The 22,313-nt window shown below is 41.2% G+C and overlaps 1 protein-coding gene across 1 annotated transcript in view; it reads right to left on the bottom strand.

Moving 5' to 3' along the window:
* Positions 1–18,332, bottom strand: part of PLB1 (phospholipase B1) — a 191,756-nt gene extending 173,424 nt beyond the window's left edge. The window contains 7 exon segments of the mRNA XM_036749921.1: positions 212–298; positions 1,471–1,522; positions 1,999–2,089; positions 7,025–7,068; positions 8,276–8,313; positions 11,611–11,669; positions 18,197–18,332. Coding sequence (XP_036605816.1) covers positions 212–298; positions 1,471–1,522; positions 1,999–2,089; positions 7,025–7,068; positions 8,276–8,313; positions 11,611–11,669; positions 18,197–18,332 — 507 coding nt within the window.
* Between the last annotated feature and the right edge of the window lie 3,981 nt (positions 18,333–22,313).

Here is a 22,313-nt window from a genome sequence, read left to right as displayed (position 1 = left end):
CCTTGCTTAACCACAGAACAGATGTTTCATAAATGTTAAATTGGTCTCTTGCTAGGGGAGGAGGCTCTAAAATGCTGTTTCACTTATTAAACTCCTCAAGACTCTCTGAAAAGGCTATATGAGCCATGTTGCTCCACATTCCATGCCCTCAGGTGGAATGGCAGATAAAACAAGAGAAGGCAATTTTCAGACAGTGAGGCCTCCATTTTACCTGTTGGCTGGAGGGACAAGGAAGACACTGGCTCTGGGCATCGAAGAAGACATTGATGAGCTTCCAGTCATTGTGGAAATTCAGTTGCTGAAGTGAAAAAGATATCAGAGCAGAGAGACAAGACTGTAAGCCTTTGTGTTTAAAACAGAACCATAACTCAGTGCAATGAAAATTTGACCAAAGGCACCAAAATTTGCAGGATATTGGTAGAATTGGTGCTCCCTGAACAGCACAGAAAAAACTAAGCTTACTGCTGAGTAAACAAGAATAATTTTAGTCAAACAAGAAAGCTACCAGTTGGCTTCCTCTCCCCAGGTAAGCTCTGACCTAGCCACATCTACTGGTGACCTTGAACTATTCCAGGATCTCTCTCCTTAGGTACCACATCTCTCAACTGAATTAACCCTTAAAAGGTTGATTTAAGAATATATTTCATGTTGTTTATTCTAATCATGAAAGTACTATTTATTCACACCTCTGATAAAAAGATTCTTTTTACCTTTCCACTTCAATGATAGCCAGCTGACTCTAGAAATTCATATGTGGCCTATTCAAGTCACTTGGACAAAAGTCTCCATGGCACTACCTGCATTTTCAGTCAGAATGGGTCTAACATTTGCTTCCATATGGTATGGCATGGATATTTGAGATCTAGCCTCTTCCCAAGCTGGTTTTATTTTGTTGTTTTTTTTTTCCCCACATCTTCAAATTCAGATTTTGTGGCTCTTATTTCAAGTCACTCCATGAGAACTTAGATAATACTTTTCCTTGGGTTCAGGCTCGTGGCTCCAGACTAGGAGGTCCAAGTTAGCTCAAACATGGCAGCACATAAGACCTGATTTTTCTACCTTGTTACCTTTTATCCATCTAACTTATGAAGGCTACAAGACATTTAGCACAGAGTTTACAGCAGTGAATTACCAAGGCCATAAATACCAGAGATGATCTACACCTCCATCGGCTAATGTCACAAAACCTTCCCTTCCAACCAATTATCGTCTAATCATTAAGGCCTACTATTTGAAGGGACAACGAGAAGTCATCCAGTAATCCCCCTAATTTTAGTCAGGGTCTCACATGAATCATCTTAGAGGGCCAACATGCAACAATCACCTCAAAGTTTTAAAGACACCAAAACCAACAATGGTTAACCCTGGGCTGTAGAGGGCAACCACAAGAGTCTATTCCTTTTTCAACTGGGCCTGACTGCCTTGCAGTAGCCAAAGGAGCTCCTGAATATGGGTTTAAAAGCTCCTTACCTTGTTCTTTTTCATGTGTTGTACCAGCTCTCTGGCCTGGACCCTCAGGTATCTAGGAAGCAAAAAGAGAAAGAAAAAAAAAGAAAGAGAAGGAGAGAAAGATCGTTGAGGTATGTGGATGTCTTTAATTCAATAATTTATTATTCTAAGGTAATGAAAGTGTAAAAGGATGGAAAGCTCTTGTGGGGATACCTCTGGCTACTGGGAAGGCCTTTGAGGAGGGAACTGGAAGCTTCCACTCCCACCTAGTTGAGGGCAATAACCTCAGTGACTAAGCCTACTTTGTTCATTCCCTGGATTTCCAAAGATGACCATGCTGACCTCATTAGAGAAAATGGGCACATTTCTCGTACAGAAGTCAGCCATTTCAGGACTGGATTAAGGACAGTCTCTATTTTAAAAGATGATTTCATTAATCTATCTCGAGCCCTGAAAAGATACCCTCATCCCAGTCTTCAGTGGGCAGCTGAGGGTTTCCAAGGCAGCTGAGGGTTGGGCACCAACAAAAGAAATGGCAAAGGAACTTACTCATTTCCGACTCTTGGCAAAGTCTCATCAACAGGTGGACATGAAAGTGGCAAGACAGTTGGACTGAACCTCTTGATAAAATCTGAAAGAACTAATTTTCAAGCTGCTTTTAGGTCAGAGATTTGTGAGAATGCAAATAACTAGTTAACACTTACGCAATCATTGATAATAGAATGTCAGAGTTGAAAGGCACTTTCAAGGATCTTCTAAGGCAGCTAGTTGGATAGAGCACAGGCCTGGAGTCAGGAAGCCATCGTCATGAGTTCAAATCCAGCCTCAGACACTTCCTAGCTGTGTGACCCTGGGCAAGTCACTTAACCTCTGTTTGCTTCGGTTTACTCATCTATAAAATGAGGATACCTGCCAAGGTTGTTGTCAGGATCAAAGGAGATAATAATTACAAAAATTGCTTAGCACATAGCAGGTGCTCTATAAACATTAGCTAGTAGTAGTAGTAGTAGTAGTAGTAGTAGTAGTAGTAGTAGTACAAATCATAATTGAACAGAAATCCTCTCTAAAATATAGCCAGCAACACACTCCTTGAAGACCTCCAGTGATGGGGAACTCACTACCTCCTGAGACAGTTCCCCTTTGAGACACCCTCGCTGTTAGGAAATTTTTCTGAAAATTAAGATGAACTCTGTCTCTCTACAACTTCCACCCATTTGTTCTAGTTCTGCTTTCTGAGGCCAAGAGAACAAGTCTGAAGCTTTTTCCATACAAGGATCCTTTAAATACACAAAGACAATTACAATGTCCTGTCCCCTGCCTGCCCAATTGTTTTCTTCTCTAGGCTAAACACCTCCAGTCTCTTCTTCCAATCTTCATACGACATGGCCTTGAATTTCCTTATGCTCTATCTCCTCTAATGCAGCAGACCAGAATTCCTATTTCTCTTTGCATTTCTCTTTGAATTTCTATCCTTCACTCCCCGGCCTTCTGATAGGGATCCTCCCCTGTATTAGCTGGAGAATTGGCCCAGCAGTGGTCTCTTGATGAGGAAAAAAAAATGTTAGTGACAAGACATAGTGCCCATCTCAAGGTGTAGAACCTGTCTTTCCTCGGCTCCCTCCCTCCCTCCCAAGAGTGACAATAAGCAGAGTTTCAGGGAGCACATGCACGTAGAGAACATGACCGGGTGCTGATTGTGCCAGAGGATGGCTAAAAATAGTACTTTCAGAAATAGCAAGCTATATCTTACTCTCAGGAGAAATGGAGGCAAAGCTTCCAAAGAGCTGGATGAAGAGAAAGAACCACACCTCCACGATCCCAATCTTTTCTACTGTTTTCTTTTTCTTCTTGTCCCTGTCCAGTTGTACCCCATGTTCTTAGGGGAAAATCAGGTAGAAAGGGATTTTAAAGGTCACTTAAATTTATTTCCCTATTAGTATTCAAAACTGCGTTAAGCTCATCTAGACAGCTGAGGCTCTGCAGGTCACTATCTAGGGAGAAAAGTGTTGGGCTAGAAATCAGGAAACCTCTCTATTTTAATCTTTCTTCTGTGCATTAACACTAAATCCACATTCTTGGGCAAGTTGTTTAACCCTTTTTTTTTCCAATCATTAACAATCATGAATCTGATTCTCTGACCTAGAAATGAAATGCTTTGGATATTGTCAAGGCAGAAGTCTCAACTAGGGGATGGTGTATACACAGACACATGCATGTATATGTACGCACACAAAAACAAATACATACATATAAACACGTGTGTTATATATGTAGACAAAGTATACCAAGAATATGAAAGAATAGCCACAATGGAGAGAAAGACGTGTGTGTGTGCGTGTGTTTGTCTCCTCTGGGTTTATGCCACTGTATTCTGTGGAGCAGGAAGAAGGAATCAATCTGAGAAACATTTTGATTACACATCAGGTTGACTCTATGAGACTAAAAGAGATTATCAATATATGTGAAAGCTCTTCAAAGAAAGATGTTTTGTGAAGATACAGTATGGACATTATTTTCCTGACTTATAATCAGGTTGCTGTTCGCTATGACCCTCTGATCTTTTTCATATAGATTTGAACAATCCTTATATTTCTATAATCCCCAAGTATAATACTTTGTGTTTCTCCCCACTTGGCCTTCATTCTGTTGATTCCCCAATTCCTCTGGCTTGCCTAGGGCTTTTGGAATTCCCATCTAAGCTTTCCAAACAGCAATCAGTTCTTCCAGTTTGGTGTAGTCATGTTTTCTCTCATTAAACAGGTTTTAAATTGACTCTCTCTCCTTTGAAGGAGCCAATCTTCCATCATCCCTAATCAATGTCACCTCTTTTTTTTTTTTTTTGGAGAGGAGACAGCAGGGCAATTGGGGTTAAGCAACTTGCCCAAGGTCACACAGCTAGTAAGTGTGTCAAGTGTCTGAGACTGGGTTCAAATTCAGGTCCTCCTGACTCCAAGGCCGGTGTTCTACTCACTGCACCACCTAGCTGCCCCTCAATGTCACCTCTTACAGTAAAAATATGGAATGTTAGGGTTAGAAGGGATAGACCTTATGGATCATCCGGTTTCGTTCTCTTTATGGATGAGGAAACTGAGGGCCAGAGAGGATAAATGGTTTCCTTATGGTCATGGTCAGAGGCAGGAGTCCCCCCTGCACATCTCCTAGCTCCAAAGTCCAGTCCTTTCCTAAGGTCCACTAAGCAGCGCAGTAGATAGAGCACTGAGTCTAGAGTCAGGAAGACCTGAGCTCCAATTCAACCTCAGATACTTCCTAGCAAGTCACTTAACCTCTGTTGGCTTCAGCTTCCTCACCTATAAAATGAAGATGATAATAATAGTGCCTACCTCCTGGGGCTGTTGTGAGGAAAAAAATAAGATAGTAATAGTAAAGCCCTTAGCACAGTGCCTGGCACATAGTAAGAGCTCTGTAAGTGTTAGGTTCTCTTACTTTCCACCCGAACCATAGAGAAGCCAAACATGCCTACAATGGGATCTCAAGAGCTGATTCCTACATAAGGCTGGTGCTTAGGAAGGAAGCAAAGCTAGATGTGCATCTGGGACAACAACATGGGGGTCCCATGGTGCTTGTGAGAGGATCGGGAGAAATATCTGTAGTGGAACAGTCCAATTAGCAGTCACGGAGCACCCCCAAGTCAGACAGACAAAGCTCAAAGTAGATATTTTATTCTAGTGCAAACATGAAAACCCCGACTTTTATCCCATCATTGGACTTCCCACTGTGGCTCCCTCCCAAGAAAGAGCTAAGGTCACTGTCTCTTTGAGCCTTCAGGAAAACTCAACCTCACTCTACCTTCCTTATGGAAAAAGGTGGGAACTTTTGTTGCTGAATTGACTAATAACACAGTGAGTGAATTTCATCACCTTCAAGTGTTCCTTCAGCCAGGCATTCCACTGTAAGCCCTTGAAAAGCAGGCAGGTGGTGCAGAGGTCAAGGACCCAAGTTTGAATCTAGACTCTCCTTACTACCTATGCCAGAATTCTCATCGATGAAGCAAGCAGGGGGAAAAAGATTGCGCTAGAGGAGTGGGGAACTTATGTCCCTCTAGGTCCTCAGGGGCAGACCTTTCACTGAATGCAAACTTCATTCAGTCAAAGGGCCACACTTGAGGACCTAGAGGACCACATATGGCCTTCAGGCCACAGGTTACACACCCCCGTAAATGACTCCTAAGCTCTAACTCTGTAATCCGAACTAGACTGGGAATCAGAGCACCTGAGATCAAATCGTAACTCTGCCATTAGCTGCCTGTATAACCTTCAGCAAGTCACACCCCCTTTTCTTCAGCTGTAAACTGAAGGGATTGGACTAGGTGACCTCTGAGCTCCTTTCCATCCTTAAATCCTATAAGCCTACAATCGATTGTAGAAAGGGTTTATTCCCTAGCAGCTAGGGAGGAGGAAGATTGGGGTAGAGTGGGGGTGGGACACGTCCCTGGACCTGGTGACTGAATCTGACCAGTCACCCACCCCATGAAGTAACAAACTATTGAGCCAATTTGGGGAGGCAAAACTGAAGTGTTTAAAATGCAAGGAACCAGATTCCTGAGCCTCAAGCCTAATTGTTAGCCCGTGTCTGGTGTGCTGGTCTCTTGGCACCTTTGTGTTTAAGGGAAGCAGCTGTATACAATGAAAAGACTTCTGGATTTGGAGTTGGAAGACCTGGATTCAAATCCTGAGTCTTCTATTTACTTCCTGTGTGACCTGAGGCCTTGGCTTCAGTTTCCTCTCCTGTAAAATGAGGTTGAGCTGGACAGATGAGTGTGAAAGTCTCTTCCAGCTACAGAGCTGTGATTCAGTAAGTCATTTCATCTGCAGCGTGAGGAAGGTGCCCGGAATAGATGGAAGCTAATGTTCCTTCCAGCTCTAGATCAAGGGGCCTCTGATGCTGAGCCTGACCCTGACACACCTGGCTGTGCGCTTCTGGGGCCTAAACCTCAGGGTGACCACTGACTGGCCATGCCCACACTCCTAACGTCAGCTAAAGGAGGAGGCTGGCGCTGGTATGCAAAGCTCTTTTATATGCACAAGGTATCAAAAGACAAACTAAAGAAATATTCTTCAGAAATCATGCAAATGAGGGCCTTTGCCTTTGCAGCTGGAGGACAAAAATACCTCCCAGCACAGCTTCAGTCTTTTCTGCCCCAGGGCCTACACAAAAAGTATGAAGTCTGCAAAGTTTGTCAGTCACTTTATCTTGTTTGCCTCAGTTTCCTCATCTGTAAAATAAGCCGGAGACGGAAATGGCAAACCACTCCAGTATCTTGCCAAGAAAAATGAGGTCATGAAGAGACACGACTGAAACAATTCAACAGCACTGCCTTTTACACCCTGTTATTCTGAGAAGAAGGCCAAAAAGCACTATCTATGTGCATTATTATTTAGTGCCCTCACCTTTCTGGGTCTGTTAAGAGAGACAGTTCAACTAGGTGTTCCTTAAGGCCCACTTCAGCTCTGACATTCTATAGTGCCTGGGGCAGAGAACGCACTTAATAAATGTTTGTCGATTGATTGATTGGGAAGGAAACGTTGTTAGGACTGCATGGGCCTAGAGGCCTTACCTGTCACCACTTGTGTGCATGTCTGCATTTGGTTTCTCTGAGTCCTGCAAAAAGAAGTAAAGATAGAATTCTCTTACTTGCTGTAATATATTTATCAGCTGCAAGCCAATATAATTAGGTTCTTGCTTGGTTTTATATTTCAAAGCATTTCTGGATTCAACCCCAGCCCAGAATACTAGGTGCTAGGTTTATCCTTGAACACTAAGGACCAGCCAGCATGTGCCTGGAGACAGGGAATTAGCCCTATTCTTCAGGAAAGGTATTAAGAGAGAATTTGTTTGGTTTTTAATGATGACTCAGATAAAATCAAATCTGTAGATGATATGATAGATAACACATTGTATGGTGGGGTTATGACGTAGAAAAATCCTGACAGCTTGGAAAATTGGGTTAAAGGTACTAAGAAGAAATTTAATAGGGATAAGTAGATCATATTATATTTGGGTTAAAGAAATTGATTTGAGGCAATGAGGTGGTGCAGTGAGTAGAACGCCGGCCCTGGAGTCAGGAGGACCTGAGTTCAAATCCGGCCTTGGACACTTGATATACTTACTAACTGTGTGATCTTGGGCAAGTCACTTAACCCCAATTACCCTACCCTACCCTCTCCAAAAAGCAAAAAAAAAGAAATTCACTTCAGAAGTACAAGATGGAGGAGGCATGTTTAGACAGCGGTTTCAAAAAGATCTGGGGTTTTCAGAGGACTACCAGCTCAATATAAGTCAACAGTCTAGCAGAACAGCCTTGCTGATGCAATCTTGGGTTGCATTAAAAGAGGCATGGAGAAAGCTCTCCTGATCTCTGTGCTGATCATACCATACACTGCACTTGTGTCTGAAGGGCTGCTATACGGAAGGATGAGACTTCTTGTGTTTGGCCCCAGGAGGAATGGATGGAAATTACAGAGGCAAATTTAGATTTCTTATCGGGAAAAATTTTCTAACAATTAGATCTGCCCTGAAATGGACCCTTCTTGGGGGGTCTGACCATGCGCCAGACATGTAGATAGTGGGGATTCTTGTTCGGGCATGGGCTGTACCAGCCAGGCTTTGAGATCCCATCTGACTGTTCATTTTCTAAATGCAGTCCCCTTCCCACTCCCCACCCTCCCCTCCCCCATCCATCACTTCTCTGACCCCAGCGCTGCTTGGTGATAGCAACCCCAATATAGCTTGAGGCCTGTGCCATTGTGGATGGCAATAAGAATTGCCACAGATTGTCAAAAATATGCCAACAACAATCCCCAGTTACCATTTTTGCTGTTTCAGGACCATCCTTGCATCTGGGGTCTGGAAAAGACACAGACATGAATCATCCCAAAGGATTAGAGCAGTCATGCAGAGGCAGATTCTAAGCTTCAATTCCTCTCTGAACTCAACTAGTTTCCTGAAGGAAGGGGAAGAGCCCCTGAGATCCAGGAAAGGGTCAATGCTGCCCTGTGCTTGGGAGGAAATTACCATCTGCCTCCCCTTAGCAGACAGCTGTGTGAAGTCATGGAAAAAATAATAGACTGGAAATCAGGAGGCCAGGGGCCCAATCTTGGCTTTGCCAATGCTAATTAGCGGTGTAACCTTGGATGACTCACTCCCCTCCCTTTTCTGGGCCTCACTTTACCAAAACTGTCTCAAATAATCAGGTAACAAAGATTCATTGAATACTGTATGCCTTAGACTCTGCTCATCATTCAGTTGTGTTAGAGAGGGGATTCTTTTCAGGTACAGATGGAACTAGACAGCCTCTGAGGTCCCTTCAGACTCTGAGATTCTGTGATTTCTTTGTATCCTCAGTACTTATGAGGTTCAGTGCCTAACACATAGTAGGTGCTTACTGACATACTCACAATAGCATCATGGTGAAGAGATTGTAAATTTTTAAAAAAGGGTTACCAGTACTCTCCTTTCCTCTTTAAAAAAAAGTTATACTTTTCCACAGCTTGATTTGTTTAGAGATAGGCCCAAAGTCATTCAGGCCTCAGGTCTGACCAGCGCTGGCGATGACTCCTAATGAGCATGAAGGTCCCTGCCTGAGCCCTCCTCTCAGGGCCTGACAGTGGCAGAAACCTAGCAACAGGCTTCAGGTGGTAACATGAAGGCTAAGGTAACCTTCAGTTCCCCATTAAGGATTCCAGCTCTGGTCTCTCTGGGAAAGTCACTGGGGAGCTAGCTATTCTGCTCAGTGGAGATGACAGCCCCCAGGCTCAAACAGGGAGGAAGGGGACCTGATTGACAAGAACTGTCAGCTCAGCCCTGTTCAAGAACAGCAGGGGAGAGGGAACTGCTTTCCTTCCCTTCCAGAGTCTGTGTGTGTGTCTGTGTGTCTGTGTGTCTGTGTGTCTGTGTGTAGGGGAGCAGGGGAGTGCAAGGAGGAACTTACTATGCTGGCTGAAGTAGAATGAACTGGGTTTTGTAAGACTAGCCTTCCTGCCTGAAGTCACTCTGGCATGGGGGGGAAATATACAACCAAAGCCTGGTGCAATTCCTAGCTCTGAAATGTAACTGGTATTATTCACAAATGGCTTCAGAAAAATCAAATCTTTTACACAGAGCCCTTTTTCTATTTCAATCTCTACTTTTGTATCTTTCCCAATAACAATCCCCAGCTTTACCATCCCCGCACAACCCCAGACAATACCTACATAGATAGATATGGATATATATATATATATATATATATATATATATATATATGTACATACATATACATATATTTATAAACTTCCAGTATTCATTCATTTATTCATTCTCTCATTATATATATGTATACATATATACACACATGTGTATGTACACCTATATATTTATAAACTTCCAGTGTTCTCTCTTCCTCCCTCCATGTGTGTATATGTATATACATGCTTATAAACCTTGAGTGTCCCCTCTCCCTCCATATATGTGTATGTATGTATATACATATTTACAAACTCCCAGTGTTCTCTTTCTCCCTCCTTCTACATGTGTGTATATATATACATGTTTATAAACCTCCAGTATTCTCTCTCTCCCTCCACATGTGTGTATACATATATTCATGAACTTCTAGTGTACGTACACGTACACACACACACACACACACACACATATACATTCCATTTCTTAGGATAAAATAAGGGGCAGGAAGCTGTCAGCTTTCATTCTAGTCAGTGAGAATTTTCAGAACGTGTCTGTTGGTCATCCATTCCCCATAGTTTGGGATATGGTAGGAAGAATACGTTGGAAAGAATGCTGGGTAAGGAGCTGGAAGACCCAGGTTCAAATCCCTACCCTACTATTTCCTGCCTGTGCCTGCTGTGGCAAAGTCATTTGTGTGACTTTGGGTGCCTGATAAGATGAAGTCATTTCCCCTCTCTGGGCCTCAGTTTCCCTATCTGTAAAATGAGAGGGCGTGGCTAGATGACTTCTGAGGTCCTTTCTAGTTCTAAATCTCTGATCCTATAGATCCTGACTCTGTCATTTACTATCTCTGTGACCTTGAGAGGGCTGCTTCCTCTGTCTCAGATTCAGTTTCTTTTTCAATTTAAAATAAAAGGGGCTAAATTTCTAAGGTTTCTTCCAGAGCTAACATTTTATGATTTTATGATTAATATCCACAGATGCATATACATTTTCCTATACATTTGGCCCCCAAACCAACTTGGTAAGTACAAAGTGGGGGAGGTATAATTAGAAGACACAAGCTGGGCATGGGGGTGCATGCCTATAATCTCCGCTACTGGGGACATGGAGGCTGGAATTACTTTGCTCAGGAATTCTGAGCATCTGGAGCACTAAAGCCAGTCGAGTGTCTATCTGCATTCAGTCTAGACACAATACCATGAGAACCTAAGCAGGAGACCACAAGGCTGCCCTAAGGAAGGGCAAACCAGCCCGGGTCAGAAATGGAGCAGGTCAAAGCTTCTGGGCTGATCCATAGTGGGACTGAGCTACAAGATGGGGAGATTAGGTCTCCAAAAAAAAAAAAATCTAGTGATTTAAATGGACCCCAGGGTCAATATCAATCAACAGTGAAACAAAACAACCCCAAACCCTATCACCTTTTTAAAAATACATCAGGAAGCACAGTCTCCAAAACAGTGGATATGATTGTTGCCCTATTCTCAGCTCTAGTCAGTCCTCATGATTAGCATTTTATTCTGTTCTGGACACCATATTTTAGAAAGCATATTGACAAACTAGAGCGTATTCAGAGGGGAAACAACCAGGACCGTGAAGAGATTACTAGTTACCTAGACTGTAGACTTGGATTCATTAAAGGAGCTGGGGAAGTTTCCTTTTATTTAGATGGCAGAAAGAGCCAGGACCCCCAGGCCAGGCTTTTTTAAGACTTTTCAAACACACACTTTACTCTCCTCTCCTGTGATCATAGATGCAGAACTGTCCTCGGTTTACAGATGAGGAAAATGAAACCCAGAGAAATTAAGCAAAGTACCCCAGGCCTCACAGACACTAAGCATCTGGATTGGGATCTGAACCTAATTCTCCCAACTCTAAGGCCATCACTCAATGTTCCATTTTGTTTTCAGGTTTGTAACCCCGATGATCATCCATTCTGAACCTCAAATCCTTCCCCACACTGTTTTAAGTACTTACAGTTTCCAGGTTCCCGATGGCCCCGACAACTTTGATGTCAGAGATTCTCAGGGCATGAACTGTGAAGGCAAGAATCCCATTTAGAAAGGGCAGAAACCATGTGGAAAACCCCATTGTCACAAAAACTAATGCTTGGGATTAGAGGAAAGAGGGAGCATGAAGAGTGGTGAGATTACAGCTATTGAGATCTGGATTCAAATCCCACCCATGACACTACCTGTGTGACCCTGGACAAGTCACAACCTCTTTGGCCTCATTTTCCTCAACTGTAAAATGAGGGGGTTCTGAGGTTTCTCCTACCTCTAGATTTTAAAAATGTTCAAAGCCAGGGCAAGAAATGAATATGAACAAGACAAGGGAACCAGAAAGGGGAAAAAAATCATTCTTCAGCAGAGATGAACTAGACTTTCATTCTTCAAACTAGCAGACCACCAAAGCTCTCTCAGGGCCTCTCTGTCCCTCCTACCTGGCTCTTAGCTCTCTCATCCTCCCTGCTCCTTCCCTACTCATTCTTTTGCTTCCAGCTTCCCCTCTTCTTCCTACTCTTATAACTTCTGTTCTCTCCTTCCACCTACACGCCGCCCCCCCCCAAAGATTCTGGAAGGAAGGTTTTAAAAGTCAGTGATGATAATAAGGAAATATAATTTAAATACATTTACAACCAGAAGGGGACCCTACCACCCCATGTCATCTAGTGCAACCTTCTCATTTTGCAAATGATGAAACTGAGGCTGAGAAGAGATAACTTGCCCAAAGTCATCCACTTTGTGAGGGGCAAAGCTGGGATTCAAACTCAAGTCCCAAGATTCTAAGTTAAGTGATCTTTCCACGCCACCATGAGGCCTCCTTCCTGACTAGACCCTGACAAGATGATAACTTTAGCTCAAATACTGCCTAAGGGTAGACAGTATATTAAAAATGATGTTTTCCCTTGTAAATTGTACGCAAATGAAACACATCTCTAACTTTTGTATGACTAAGTCAGCATTATTTTCAAAACCTGAATCTTAATGAAGATCATTGACATAGGCTATGTATGGGTCATGTTACAGGAGATCAAAAGGGAAAACTTAAAAAGTCCCTTAGTCCCTGAGAAGTTTTCTTTACTAAATCAAAGTAATCATATAACTACACAATAATAACATGGAAATTCTCAGTTAATTAAAGATTGAGAGAAAAAATCAATTCATTAAACGAGTTTTTGTGAAGTAGTTCTCATCTTGTCAATATAGAGTGGCCAAGGGAGAAGACCCAGGTGAAAAACTGTTGCCATCATATTGTAGATGTGTGTAATCCCTCTAATAGAATAGAATATCCTTGAGGGCAAGGACTGGTTCATTTTCCTCCAAGTCTTTTTATTTTCTTAAGAAAGGAGTAGGCACTTAACAGATACGAGAATTAAATTGAATTGAGATATCTGGAAAACAGCTAATTCATGATGGAAAATTCCTAAAAACAATGGAACTCTTGAAAGGGTTGGAGAAGCCACTCAACTCCCTTTCTATTTTAAACCCTGGTAGAAGAGGGGCACAGGCCAATCTCTACAACTGTGTGATCTGGAGAATACTCATTTTCATCATAGTGATAGGACATTTTAATTTCTTATAGAGCAAGGATCAATAGATATAATTCATATAAATGAAAAAAAACTCTTAGGAGGTCCTTAATAATTTCTAAGAGCATAAAGAGGTCTCAAGTCAAAAAAGTTTAAGAACTGAGAACCACCGATATAGAACATAGTGAATGATCACAAAAATCTCAGTAATTTTCAATTCATGGGAAAGAAAGCTAGATAAGATCCTCCATTCAGGCCCAAAAACTTAGAGGGTTCATGCTTGTTTAGTTCTTTCAATGGTAGTCTTAGATAACTGCATTGCTGGCTGTTGATTGTCCTTTATTTTCTAAGAGGACCAATGACATCACAAAGTTCCAGTAAAATCGTGGATGATGGGTGACATCTTGATTTAAGCATGAAGTGGATTTAAGTGAGACAGAGTCATCAGCCTCACTCTCTGTTCCAGAGAGAGCAGTCCAGAGCAAGACAAAGTCAAGGTGACTGGCGATGACCCAGGATGCAGTGGGTGACTTTGGCATCTTCAATGTCTTGACTAAGCTCCAAGTGCTCCATAGCACCTGCTTCCACTGCCTTCATGATCATTGGAACAAGTTGTTCTCATCTGCCCATTCCAGCAGAGGTAGTCTCCACATGCTCAGGGTAAATATCTCACCAACAGATTGGAGGCCTGTTGGTTACCTTCAACCCTCATTTAGCCTTGGCTAAATGCTTTGTATTGAGACAAAGAATAGTAGCAATTAGTGGGCTGATCTATTAGCAGCAACCAAGAAACTAAGAGGCTGTGTTTGCTACTGGAAAAATCAATGAAATATCAATGAAAAAAATCAATAGCCCACCCAGCTGCAGCCTTCAAGCACCAACCTGACTCTGACGGAGGGTTGGATGATATCTCCTCCGGTCTGCAGGGAAATGAAAAATTCTTCAGGACCTGCAATGGGAAAGGAACATCATATATAGTGATGGCACTGTACAGAAACCACATTCTCCTCTCCATTGATCTCCTATAACATGACCCATACATAGCGTAGCCCCACTCACATACTGGGAGAGAATATATGCCCACAAACGTGCCAGTGGTTCTCGGGGTACCACCCTAGGAGAGAGTGTGTAGGGCAGGAGGAAGAGAAAGATCAAATCTAATTTAGAACATTGCATGGATTGGCCTTTACTGCTAGAGGGGGGGTTTTGTGAGCAAGTCCCTTCTGCTGTTGAGTGACTCAAGAGTCAATGTAGCTTTAGCGTATGGGTGCAATTTTTCTCTCTTGAAGAACGTTGGGCTAGTGCAGTTGAAGAGGCATTTGAGTACTCACAATGAAGAATTCTTTTTTGAGGTGTTCTAGTGGACAGAGGGCTAGACTTCGAATCAGAAAAACCTGAGTTCAAATGATGCCTCAGACTCTTACTCACTGTGTGACTCTAGGAAAGTCACTCAATTTTTCTCCACCTTACCTTCCTCATCTACTTCCCAAGGCTATTGTGAGGGTCAATTGTGAAATTGTAGATGTATAGTATTTTGCAAATCTCAGAGAGCGATAAGTGCTATGGTTACCTTTACCAAGCTTTTACAACATTGTTAGTGCATTGTCCCTCCCTTCAAACCAAGTATTAATTTTATAGGTTTTGTGTTTAATGATCTCTGATGAGATGTTATCAGTCCCCCATCCCTTACCCCAAAATGTAAACTCTTTGAGGGTAGGGGCAGTTTTGTCTTTGAATCTCCAGCACCTAAAAATTAAGAGCCTGGCATATGGTAGGCTTTAAGTGAATACTTGTTGTTGAATGAATGAATGTTGTATTCCCCAATAGAAAATAAGCCCCCAGAGGGCAGGTATTGTTGCTTTTCTGTTTCTCTATCCCTTGTACCTAGCACAATATCTGATGCTTTGGAGGCACTTAATAAATGCTTATTGTTTATGTTATTTCAAGTAATTTCTGATACTGTTTCAACCATAATAGACCACTTGCAGATGGAGGAACTATTCTGAGTAGAAAAAAATTATGTATTTTTCCATCAACAGTAAAAAGGGGCAGTCCATTATTGGGGAAAATATACAAATAACTAAAATTCATAGATGAATATATTTTGCAGTCAATTGCTGATTACATAGAGAGATAGAACTGACAATCCAGGTGCTTGCCTTGGGGGTGTTCTGGAAGACTTAACCCAGATGGATAGGAATGAGTCACCATGTTTGTCTCAAGGTTCAAAGAGATGCCAGAAACATTCACTAGTCTCTTTTGGATACTCCTGGGAGTTGCCCGTTCAAAGAGAGAGTATTAAGAAGAGTAAGTGTCGGGGCAGCTAGGTGGCACAGTGAGTAGAGCACCAGCCTTGGAGTCAGGAAGACCTGAGTTCAAATCCGACCTCAGACACTTGACACACTTACTAGCTGTGTGACCTTGGACAAGTCGCTTAACCCCAATTGCCTTGCCCTTCCCCCCTCCAAAAAAAATAGAGTGTCAAGTGACAAAGATTGTACAACCATCACCAGGTCAGTGGCCTGAATGTCCCCATGAGAAACAAATTATTGAAACCTAACAATCTTTATTGACCAAGGGAGAAGAATATTGATTTGAAGTAAGACTTGGTTCTGTCCCTCTATACCGTGCAAGGCCCTCACCTCTGGCCATGTTTGTTCTTCCCAGGTGTCGTTTCCTAGGACAGCTTGTGTTGCAGTCACTGGAAGAAAAAATAACAGCATCAGCGTTTTAGTAGAAGTTGGCAGGATCTCCCACCATGCAGCCTCTGATCTCTTAGCTTGACCTCTGGCATCCTTGACCCATTCATTCTCATCTCTACGCATTCCCTAATACTCACCCTGCTCCTCACTGCCTATGACAACTCTTATCTACCTTTCAAGGCCCCTCTCAAATCTCATTTCTTCTAGGAAGAGTTTCCTGAAGGCACCAGTCTCATCGATATCCCTCCTCTCTGAATTTCTAGTTGGGTCTAGTAGCAGTAACAGACTAAGAGAGCAGAGTTCCAATCTTGGTTCTGCTCCTTCTACCTCTGTGACCTTGATCACAGTCTCTATGACTGCAGTTATCCCTTCTACATGGTGACTTTCTCCATCACTGTTTCAATATATCACAAGTCAGCACAAGAATTTAAATGAGAATTTTGGGTGAGTTTTTCAGAAGCTGTAGACAACACATGAAGGCCAGCAGATGACAGAAAAAGTTTAGAAACTCAGAAATGCATAAAATATATGTATTATACTATAAAGCACCCCATAAAAGAAAAATAAAAAATTCAGGCTTCTTCTCTTGTACGAAAGGAGGGCCAACAATTTTTATGTGGATTTTCCAGATTGAGGGGCACCATGCCCCTAACCTTGCAATGTGGAAGGGACAATTGTATTCTCATCTGTAAAATGGTGTACTGTATACCTCATAAGGTTGTTTCTGAGATGATTTTTGAAATTGCATGTGTTGTAATATGATTTAATGCAAGTCACAATGATAGTAAGGAGCCAGGAAGATGTGGGTTCAGGTCCTGTCTTAGTGACCCTAGGTAATATACCTTAGCACACAACTATATGCAATCAAATTGCTGAAGAATTTATCCACTATACCATGTAAATCCCAGTGTACCCATGATTTTCAACCCCTTTAGAGATATAAATGACAGGAGGCTACACAGGTAAATGTGACACCGTCCCAAAGGGAAGCTGTTCTATGTGCTAAGCAGAGGGTAACAGCCACAGGTGCCTTGATCCCCTTTAAAAATGAGCAACCAACCTGGATCATAAGTTCAATATTGATACAACACTAGGCTACCCCCTTTTGCAATTTCACACATCAGAATTAATTTCTTTTGTTATGAAAGTTTGTCTTTAATAGGTTAAGCCATAGCTCTTCTCAGCAATACAATGATCCAAGAGAGTTCCAAAAGATTCATGACAGAAAATGCTAACCACATCCAGAGAAAGAACTGATAGATTCTGAATGCAGATCAAAGCATACTATTTTTCCTTTTCGGGGGATTTTGCAGCTTTTTCCCTTTGTTCTATTTCTTCTTTCACAACATGACTAATTTGGAAATGTTTCCATGATTGCACATGCAAAACCTTTATCAGTTTGCTTGCTGTCTTGGGGAAGGGGTAGGGAAGGAGAAGGAAATGGAGAGGATACAGACCTGAAAGCTGAATGACCCTAGGCTAGCCAATCAATTAAGAAGCACTTATTCATTTATATGCCTCCTGAGTGTGCCACCTAGGTGGCACAGGATATAGGTGCTAGGTGCTCAGGATATAGAGACAAAAATGAAATAATCTTTTCCATCAAAGTACATTCTATGGCCCGTGGATAAAGTGCTAGAGCTGGTATCAGTAAGACCCTAGTTCAAATCCAAACTCAGATGTCTACTAGTTGCTGTGTGACCCTGGGCAAGACATTTAACTTCTGCCTGCTTTAGGTGTTTCATCTGAGAAGTGAAGCTACTAATAAGCACCCACCTCCCACAGCTGCTGTAAAAATAAAACGAGAGGATATTTGTAAAGTGTTTCATAAACCCTAAAGAGCTATAGTAATGCTGGCCACTACTACTAGTGCTAGTATTATTCATGTATGTATATGTAAAACATATGCCAAGAAATTCCAAAGTAGGGGAGGTAAGGGTGAATCAAGAACGACCTCTTATAGAAGGTGGAATTTGAGCTGAGTTCTGAAAGAAGCTAGGGATTCTGGGAGGCGGGTGTGAGGAAAAAGGGCATTCTGGGTATAGAGGACAGCCTATGTCCTGACACAGAGATGGCAGATGGAAGTTATTTCCTGTCTGAGACATTTGATTTCGTTCTTGTCAAATGGGAAATAGTAACATTTGCTCCACACGGGGTTATTGGGAAGAAATTTCTTTGTAAACTTTAAAAGGAATATATAAACATTGGCAAGACTACCCACTAAGATACCTACTAGCAGTGTCATTTTTAATAACATGGCCCAGCTCAAACTTCCAGAAACTGTTATCTGAAAGTATAAACATTTTTTTTTGAAACTGGGATTCCATACCTCCAAGGCTAAAAGTGCAGGGTTCACTTCTGGGCCCAGTTCCACTGCTTTTCAGGATGGGAACTTTGACCCACTTCATTTCCACACTGTGACAGTCTGCACCCTCCACAGGCCCCCTGCCTTCAGGGCTCACCATATTGATGCTAGATTTAGTGTAGACACCAGATTGGCTTAACCTGCTTCAGCTCAGAGCTCCTAAGCTCAAGGGCTTCATCAGCCTCAGTTTCCCCTATAGCAAGGTTTATAGGTGAACTCCATCAAACCCAGTCTCCCCAGATATTTTTCACATTAACACCTTCTAGCCATTGCCTCCTCCTTTTGTACTTGTCAAGGTGCTTTTGGATCCTAGGTATAGGAAAACGTTCAAGTGATTTTAGAGACTTTAGAATCATAGCTATGGCACAGAGAGGGAATAGAACAGAATGGAAAACAGAGAGAAACTAGACTTAAGATAGACCTGCATTCAAATCCTACTTTACATTCTCATTAGCTGTGTGATTATGGGAAATCAAAGGAGCTAAGCAAGTTAGCTATAGAGAGGCAAAGCAGGATGCCTTACAAAAAATAAGTAAAGCCCCATTTTGGAGCCCCTAGCAACTGGGCTCTCAGCATAGGAAACAGATCATTTGTCATAGCTGCTCACCACAAGAATTATCTACCAGTTACAAATACCAATAGCAGAAGACAAAAGAATTTGTTTCTTTTTCTATTTGTTTTTTTTTTAATTTATTTTTTTTATTTTTAGTTTACTACATTCAGTTCCACAGGTTTTGGGGTTCCAAATTTTTTCTCCCTCCCTCTCCAACCCCCTGCCCCTCAACACAGCATGTAATCCAATGTAGGTTCTACATTTACCTTCTCATTGAACTTATTTACTTAATAGTCCAATTGCAAAGGAGAATTATAACCAATGGAATGATTCATGAGAGAGGAAAAACAAAACTGAAAAAGAAGGGGAAAAAAAGACAGCAAATAGTTTCCATAAATCTGCATTCAGATTTCATAATTCCCTCTCTGGAGGTGGATAGCTTTTTCCATCATGAATCTTTTAGAGCTATCTTTGAACCTTATGTTGATGAGAGGAGTCAAGTCTATCAAAGTTAGTCCTTACAGAGACAGTGTGTCTGTAATCGTGTATAATGACTTCCTGATTCTGCTCCTCAAACTCAGCATCAGTTCATATAAGTCTTTTCAAGTTGTAATGAAGTCTGTCCCTCATTTCTTATTGCATGATAGTATTCCATTACATTCATATACCACAATTTGTTCGGCCATTCCCCAATTGATGGGCATCCCCTTGATTTCCAATTCTTTGCCACCACAAAGAGAGCTGTTCTATTTTTGTACATACAGGTCCATTTCCCACTTGTATGATCTCTTTGGGATATTGCCCTAGAAGTGGTATTGCTGGGTCAAAGGGTATGCACATTTTTATAGCCCTTTGGGCATGGTTCCAAACGTTCTCCTGAATGGCTGGATCACTTCACAACTCTACCAACAATGTAGCAATGTTACAATTTTCCAACATCCTCTCCAGCATTTATCATTTTCCTGTATTGTCATATTGGCCAATCTGACAGGAGAGATGTGGTACCTAAGAGTTCATTTTGATTTGCATTTCTCTAATCAATAGTGATTTAGAGCATTTTTTCATATGACTATAGATATCTTTAATTTCTTCCTCTGAAAACTGCCTGTTTTGACCATTTCTCAATTGGGGAATGACTTGTATTCCTATAAATTTGGTTCAGTTCCCTGTATATTCCTTTATAGACATTGGTTGTAAAGATTTTTTCCCAATTTTCTCTTTCCCTCCCAGTCTTTGCTGCATTGGCTTTGTTTATACAAAAACTTTACAATTTAACAGTCAAAATTACTCCTTTTGCATTTTGTATTGCTCCCTGTCTCTTGTTGGCTCATGAATTCTTCCCTTTCCCAGGTAAACTATTCCTTGCTCTCCCAAATTACTTATAGTATCAGCCTTTATTCCTAAATCATGAACCCATTTTGACTTTATTTTGGTATACAGTGTAAGATATTGCTCTATGCCCAGTTTCTGCCATACTATTTTCCAATTTTCCCAGCAGTTTTTGTGAAAGTGAATTCTTAATCAAGAAGCTAGATTCTTTGGGTTCATCAAAGAGTAGATTGCTATAGTTGTTGACTATTGTGTCTTGTGTAGCTAACCTATTCCACTGATCCACCACTCTGTTTCTTAGCCAGTACCAAGTAGCTTTGATGACTGCTGCTTTATAATACAGTTTGATATTTGGTATGGCTAGGCCACCTCCCTAGCATTTCTTTTCATTAATTCCCTTGATAATCTGGACTTTTTGTTCTTTCAGATGAATTGCTATTATTTTATCCAGCTCCGTAAAATAATTTTTTTGGTAGGTTGATTGGTATGGCACTGAATAAGTAAATTAACTTAGGGAAAATTGTCATTTTTATTATATTAGCTAGGCCTAACCATGAGCAGTTAATGTTTTTCCATTTATTTAGATCTGACTTTATTTGTGTGAAAACTGTTTTCTAATTGTGTTCATATAGGCCTGCGTTTGTCTTGGCAGGTAGACTGTCAAATATTTTATAGCGGAAAGACTTTGCTTCTAACAAGCAATGAGTACAAGTGGAATTTTGCAGTGACCCGTAAAGAGGGCATTACGTCTTTGTGTCTGGCAGTAATAAGTAGCATCTCTGAATGGACAAGGTGCAGGTTGGTCCCTCTACAATAATAGAAGACAAACACCTCTTTACTCTCCAAATTATTGGATGGAATGAAGTATTCCCTGAAAAACTGGAAAAGTTTCCAAAAAAAAACCCAACAATCTAACAAAAAGGAGAAAAAGGGAGAATTCTCATCTGTGATGGGCTTGGGCAGTGCATCCATCACTGCTGTCAGCTAAAGGTTGAGGTTTCAGAAGAAAGGCAGATTTGGGAATTGAACAAATGGTTAAGAAGATGTCTGGAAAAGATATTTGGATTTCTGAATCATATCTTCAAAGGTAGATATGAAGGCTCTTGACCAAGCACTGAGTGCACCTAACAAGGACTGTAAAAAAAATGTATTTGCCTGGCACCTTATGAGTCTAATCAAGAGAACTTTAAATGGAAAAGGGAGGGAGGGAGAATATTTGTCTATGTATAGGTGTCACAGAGGGTAGCAGGTACAACAAAGGAAGAATATCAATAAAAATCTGATAATTTGAGGGAAAAAAACAAAGCAATTTCCAAAAAGATTGTCAATATAATCCAAGACCTCAGATACAGAAACGCACAAAATTACACAGATAGTAGACAAGATCAAGTAGAGATTCTAAGACAAGGAACCAAATTTGACCATATAGAAATTGCTGAGACTTGGTAAGTAGACTAGTTTAACAAAAAGAGAAATAAGTTTAACAAAAACCAGATAACTGTATTATTTGCTTTTTACATTGCCTTTACTTCCCTCTGAATCCTCTCTATTCTTCCCTCAAAGAATGCCAACCCTTATCTCAAAGAACTTTAAAAAGAGGAAGATGGGGGTGGAGGTAATCAGCAAACCTGATCAAAATATCAAAAAAAAGTCTGATAACAGATGTTTGACATCCACAGAACTCCACCTATAAGGAGGGGATGGGGAGAGACAATTCCTCACATCTTTTCTTTTGGGACAATCTTGGTCATAATTTCAGGACATTCAGTAATAGCCTGTTTTGTTATTCTTTCTGTTAACGTTGCTGTAGTCATTTCTGTATATTGTTTTCCTGGTTCTGCCTATTTCACTTTACATTAGTTCATATTAAGTCTTTCCATGCTTTTCTATATTCAACATGTTCATTATTTCTCACAGCAAAATAATATTCTGTTACATTTATGTACCACAATGTGTTTAACCTTTCCCCAACTCAGGGCTGTCCAAAATGTGGCCCGCAGTGTGATTTTATTTTTAATTTTCAGGAGGGAAAAAAAATAATTTGCATGGAATGCATATTAAATTTTTTAATTCCATCACTAGTAAATAATCTGGTTGATGTTAATTTTCTTTGGTGTTTTTAAGCAGTATTATGGACGGAACATATCACATGGAATTGTCAATGGATCTGTGGGATGCGTTCCATCTGTAAAATGCAGA

Source organism: Trichosurus vulpecula, chromosome 3 (assembly GCF_011100635.1).
Source record: "Trichosurus vulpecula isolate mTriVul1 chromosome 3, mTriVul1.pri, whole genome shotgun sequence".
NCBI lineage: Eukaryota > Metazoa > Chordata > Mammalia > Diprotodontia > Phalangeridae > Trichosurus > Trichosurus vulpecula.
Note: the sequence above shows the minus strand (reverse complement) of the source record. Positions and strands in the feature narration are given on the sequence as shown.